Source organism: Oryzias melastigma, linkage group LG18, assembly GCF_002922805.2.
Source record: "Oryzias melastigma strain HK-1 linkage group LG18, ASM292280v2, whole genome shotgun sequence".
In the NCBI taxonomy this organism is placed as follows: domain Eukaryota; kingdom Metazoa; phylum Chordata; class Actinopteri; order Beloniformes; family Adrianichthyidae; genus Oryzias; species Oryzias melastigma.
Window position 1 is genome coordinate 2,986,663 of NC_050529.1, and position 5,857 is coordinate 2,992,519.

The following is a 5,857-nucleotide window of genomic DNA, read 5'->3' on the forward strand; positions in this document are numbered from 1 at the left end:
AGGACACGAGTCGGCTGACTGCAGTTTCCTAATTCATTTTTATTTCAGCAATATTATAAATGGTGAGTTTTTCCAGAGACTCGATATTAATAATGTTTTCTTTTCCTGATTTTTAAACCTTTAACAATGCAAATTATTCAATTTCCATCACCAGGAAGGCGTCTCAACTCATCTACCGCGCTGCTCAAAGTATCACAAATGACAGCTCAGTTGTCAGCAACGCTGCTTCCCCCTGCAGTAGAGCCGAGTTGGGATTCGGAAATCTTTTTACGCTAAATAAAAAAATAAAAATAAAAAAAACCAAAACTTTTTAGCGAACATTTTTTAAGTCTTGAGAATTAAATCTAAATAAATGCTCATTTTATTTTGCTTATTTTATAAAAGTGGATTTATGGTTTGGTTGCCCTTTAAACACCTGACTGGCAGGTAAGCTCTGAGGCCGACATGTCAAACTTTGAACAAGAACCCGGAAACAGATACACAAACACACAAAACCAACACACACAAAACAAACATACAAAGAAAACCCACGAAGGTCGGCAAAGGAAACGAGATGGAGATAGAAAAGATGTAAGAAGTGTCTTTGCTCTGAGGCATTCTCATCAAATAGTTTGACTTTATGACTTTGATTCTGTTTTCATTTGTGTGAGAGGTTTGTTTGATTCTTCTTCAGGGAAAACAAGCTCTTTGTGTTGTGTATGTTTCCAATCATGTGTGTGTGTCTGTGTGTTTGTATCTTTCAGTTGCAGCTCCTTATCTCCAGGCTGCAGACACACAAACGTTACTGAAAACAACTTCAGGTTCAGACAGAGACACCGCAGAATAAGCAGCCAGTGTAACGTTTGAGCTGAAATCTTACATCAACACAAACATCAATAAAAACATCAAAAACTTCTCAACCTGGCAGGTGTTAGCAGTTTCTGATCAACACTGTGGACCTCCCATTTCAGCTCAAATGTTTTCACTCTAAATTTCATCTAATTTTTTTATTCTTTTGTCAATCTGATCACAACAATTTCATAAACTTGACATTTTGAGAGAAATCTGTTTGATTAGAAACTTACTTGTCTTTTGGTGAGTTTGGAGCCATTTCTCTTAAAACTCGAGTATCTGAAGAAGTGAAGACGATGGAGTGAAGAATGACGGGGCAGAGGAGTGGCCGAGCGAAGGAGGAGCTGTGGAACCAGATCCGTTAAAGAAACTGTCAAACTCATCACAAGAATTTGAAATGTTTTAAGATGAAACATGAATAGAGTCCCCGTCTGAAACAATGACCTCTGGAAACTGTGACAGAGTTAGCTCTGACTCCTCAGTACTTTTTCAGCTAACCTATCCAGAATAATTTGAAAGTTTTCAGTCTCTTTAGACATAATTGTTTATCAGACCCGCTGCAGAAGACGACGGCGGTCAGAAACTTCCGACATCCTCACAGAGGAGCTCCTTTCAAACTTGATTCCAAAGCTTAAAGCTGAAGCGTTTCTGGCCTTTTCCACGAGATTCACTGTGTGCTCGTATAAAATTACCGGCATGAAGCCCAATGAGACAATAGTTTTTGTGATATAGGCTACATAAATGCAATTGAATTGAATATAAGGGCATCTCTCTCTGAGGGACATCGAAATGCACTTTGAAATCTATAAATCTGAGAGTTCCAGCAGCAGAACAGCAAACATCCAAGTGAGTAACTTCTTCATTATGATTTTGACAGCTTGCTGTGACAGTTACATGTTGATGTGACCTGCTTGTTTGTGAAGGTCGATAGCTCAGATATTTCAGAACCAATCTAACACAGACCAATGAATAAAAACAGTACAGACACCCTGAAAACAGGAAAGGCTTTAACAACAGAAACGATTCGGTAAGCTGCTTCTTTTACCTTCAAGAGTCTAGAAGAAGCTCATATTCTCCACATTTCTGCCCTTCTCTGACGGACTGAAACAGTATTTTTTTGTAATTCTGTGAAAGTCGGTTTTGAAATCTGTCTTCCTCTTTGGTCACGTTCCTCAGAGATCTTCCTCTTGTTGTTCTGCCATCTCAGCAAAATTAGTTTTTTTTCTGAGGGAGAAGATTTTCACCTTTAGTCTCTGATATCAGTGCGTCTGTGGACTTTGCTTCTGTGTAAATAACAGTGTGATAGCAGAAAGTAATATTGCTGCAAGAAAACTGCTGTTACTTTAAAATCTGCTGAGAAACTGGTTGGTTGTTAGTAACTGATGAAAAGGGAAATGTCTGCAGGTCACATTGACTGTGTGAAGATCTGTTCATTTTATTTCAGTTTTTCTTCAGAGTTTCAAATAAATGATCATGTATCATTACTGGACTATTTATCATTATTAATGCACCTTGATAACTGTACATGAACCCCACTATACAGTTCTGTCAGTCTCCTTTGTACAGTAATATTCTCTGTAAATTTGCACAACAGCTGATTTGTAAATATTTTAGTCACTTACATATGCATAGTTTGTTGTTTGTTTCTTATATATCATTTTTGTGTGTGTGTGTGTAACTATGCTCTGTAGTCATCCTGTAAATATCCTTATCTTTATATTTCTATCTTTTCTATCTCTTTATGGCATTCAGAGTGAGCTGAACAGTAAGAGTTTAATTGTACAGGGAAACCTGTTTCTTTACTGTGGATATGACAAAACCTTTGAATCTTTGAACTTTCAACATGTGGGAAAAACTTGAGAAATCTTTTCTGAACTCTGTGAGATTCTGTAAACAAATGTTTACAAACAACTTTTCAAAACTTGCCCTTCCCTATAGGCATAAAACGTGTAAAAAGAATGTTATATCATTAAAATAGAGAAAAAAAGTTCTGTATAATGAAATAAAACTATTAAATTCAGTCAAATTTTAAAAAAAGATATAGATAAAAATAAGGCAATAAGAAATAATGCCAGATAGTTTCTCTTTTTTAAAAAACATTAAAAACAAGTCTAGCATAACATGTACATCCACACTTCACTTGTACTTTTTTGATATCATGAAGCGGCCGTCCAAGGACACCATGAGGCTGGTTGCTTCCACGTGATTCGTGATCGAAGGGTGCGCGCAGCTTCCGCTTCGCACTGCAGTCCACACCAGATGCGTATTTTTCCACAGCGGTCGACAGGCGCTTTTTTGCTTTTGCCATCCTGGGAAATAAAGTCATTAACCTAAAGATCTCACCTCGTGTTTGTGATTAGAGGAACTGCTCTCTGCCTCTCTCCTGTTTTTATACTCCCAAAACGCAGCCCTTCGGCCCGCACAGGAGTCTGCTCACTACGCTGATCTGTGTGCACGTGTCTATTTTGTGTGTGCTCGTGCGCCCGAGTGTGTGTTGTGATTGTTTTATTTTCATCTCTAAAGTCTGTTTAGATACAAAAACATGATCGCAATTGTCAATCGCGGTGTTTTATCGTGAAAAATGTTATATTTTGAAAATAAACTGGATTTTCTCATGTATGTTGATGTCACTTCCTGCCAGAATCGTTGAGGAACGCTCGCGCGCAAAACAGAGCAGGCGCTGAAACGATCCGCTGCACGACGCGGGCCCTCCGGAGTATCACTCCGCTCCACGCCTGGAGGGAACCACTCCATAGGTTACCATGGGCGCCGAATGGAAGCAGCCTCCGTACCGCGCGGCTTCCGTATCCAGTGTGAACCAGGCGTCAGAATAATCGTGTTTGAGATGACCAAGGCGGACCTGGCGCTGCTTAGACCGCTGCAGAGCAGTGCATGCTGGTTAGTTTCTGTCACTGATGTCAAATGAGCGCCGTCACAAAGTATCGTGGGAAAAGGGGCGGGTTCAAGGCGCCTTCCTAAGCCAGCACAGCCAGAAAATAGGTACTGCGCTGGCTCCAGGCCACCTTGAGGACTACAAAACAATGCATTGTGGGAAACTGTCCTGAAAGTTCTTGTAGTTGTGAAATAAGTGACGCTAAATGAAAGAAATCAGTGTATTTTTTTACTCTTTCTGGAAGGTAGTGAATTACTGATAAAAAAATAAAAATAAAAGAGATTTGAAATAATCTGTGGTTATGTGTGTTATTGTTTTTAAAATTATTTTAATTTCTACCTTATCTGTTTATTTGGGACAGTGCTCATGAAATTCATCCAGCGGCTATTTTTTTATCTGCTTCACTCTGACAGATGTTAAAAATAACATAAAAGACATAACAGCACAGATCATACTGGGAGTGGAATATGAAGATTCAACTGAATGTTTAGACCAGGGGTCTGCAACCTGCGGCTCCAGATCCACATGAGGATCTTTTATCTCTCCATGGTGGATCCTCGGACAAACATAAAATGAGTCTTGGAGACTGCTGATCCAGCCATGTCGACCGTCTGAGTCAGCAGCTCCCTCCAGCCAAAACTACCTAAAAAAAACAAATAAACAAAGCCTGCAAACTAAGACTACCAAGGTCCAAACTAAAATAACAAAACCCAGCAGTGTAAGACTGCTGAGGACAAGGACAAAAAAATTGAATAAATAAAAGAAAAATAAAATAGTAATGTTTTAAAGTAAGGATTACCTAATTAGCATGTATTTAATTTAGATTACCGACATTTATAAACTGATGTCTGAGGTTCACATAGATGATAAACTATGTAGGTTTTTACATCCTGTTGACCTGCAAACGTCTTGTTTGATCAACTCTACCTCCAGAATGAACAGATTCATATGCAAAACTCTGGTAAAAGGTTTTATCTTTTATGAGCTAGAACCACATATCTTCTGCTGCACAACATTAGTTACTAGCTGCACTGAGATGATCCTGTGTGGCACAGAGAGTCTTTTATTTTGAAAATAAGTTATTTAAGCTTATGTCAAATGTAAAAAAAGAAAAATGCTAGGTTATTTTAATATTTTTGCTTTTGCCAAAATATAGACATAATTCATATTTATTATTTTTAAACAGAAGGTCATGAATGGAAGTCCAAATTTCTTAAAGGCTAAAGTTAGACAATACGGCTCCGTCTAGGTTTGATCAGTAGAAAACGAGCCCAAATGGCTCTTTTACTGTTAAAGGTCGCCGACCCCTGGTTTAGGACAACCCCTGACTCATTGTTCTCATACAGTCTCGTTCACCTTCATCTCAGGCGCCTTTCTCCGCCACCCCCCTGCAGCAGCTTGGTCTCGCCGACGATGCAGGCGAGACGCCGGGGGATCTCCAACCCACCGACTGCTGCACCTGCTGGGGACGTCAACCGTTGCTGAAGTGTTACGCCCGGAGTGCAACTGTGACAAATCACGTCATTTCACTTGAATTTATTTCAGCGATTAGAGGACGCAACAGCGCAGAAAACTCTGTCCAGAAAAAGAAAATATTAACACTGAAGAAGTTAAGAAATTCTGAACTCCCCCCACAGAGAGAGACAGAGAGTGGACAACTAGATAGAAATGAGAAATTCTCTTGGGTTCCCCTCTGCTCGGCGGGGGCGGGCGGCCCCTGCCTTGCTCCCCCCCTGGACCTTCACGGTGGGGGCGGGCGGTTGTCTGGAGTATGGGGTGGGGCGGAGGGTGTCCTCTGCGCCGCTGGGTGGTGGTGGGCTGCTCCTCGGGGGTTGGGGGGCTCTCCGGGGGTGGGGTCCCGCGTTGGCCCTCCTGCTGCGGTGGGGGGCTGCTCCTCTGGCTGGGCTGGGGCCTGCACTCTCCGTGTTCCTGTGCCTTCCTGCTCTTGGGTGTGGGGGGCCTCTGCGGCGGTCCCGTGTGCCCCGGTCTGGGTGCTCTGCGGGATTACACGGCGGGCGGTTTCTCTTCGCGGCTCCATGGCGGGTGTTGGGGGATCTTGGCTGCAGCTGCTGCCCCGGTGGGGGGTCTTGGCGTGGGGATGGCCGGGCGCTCCCCCCCTGAGTACATTCCATC

At 41.8% G+C, this 5,857-nt stretch overlaps 1 protein-coding gene across 1 annotated transcript in view; it reads right to left on the minus strand.

Moving 5' to 3' along the window:
* The window catches only part of LOC112144022 (equilibrative nucleoside transporter 1), a 14,962-nt gene extending 12,889 nt beyond the window's left edge, over positions 1–2,073 (minus strand). Inside the window, exons 1-2 of the mRNA XM_024268325.2 lie at positions 1,877–2,073; positions 1,065–1,175 (exon numbers count right to left, since the gene is read on the minus strand). Coding sequence (XP_024124093.1) covers positions 1,065–1,090 — 26 coding nt within the window. The 5' untranslated portion in view covers positions 1,091–1,175; positions 1,877–2,073. The remainder of the gene's footprint in view (positions 1–1,064; positions 1,176–1,876) is intronic.
* Between the last annotated feature and the right edge of the window lie 3,784 nt (positions 2,074–5,857).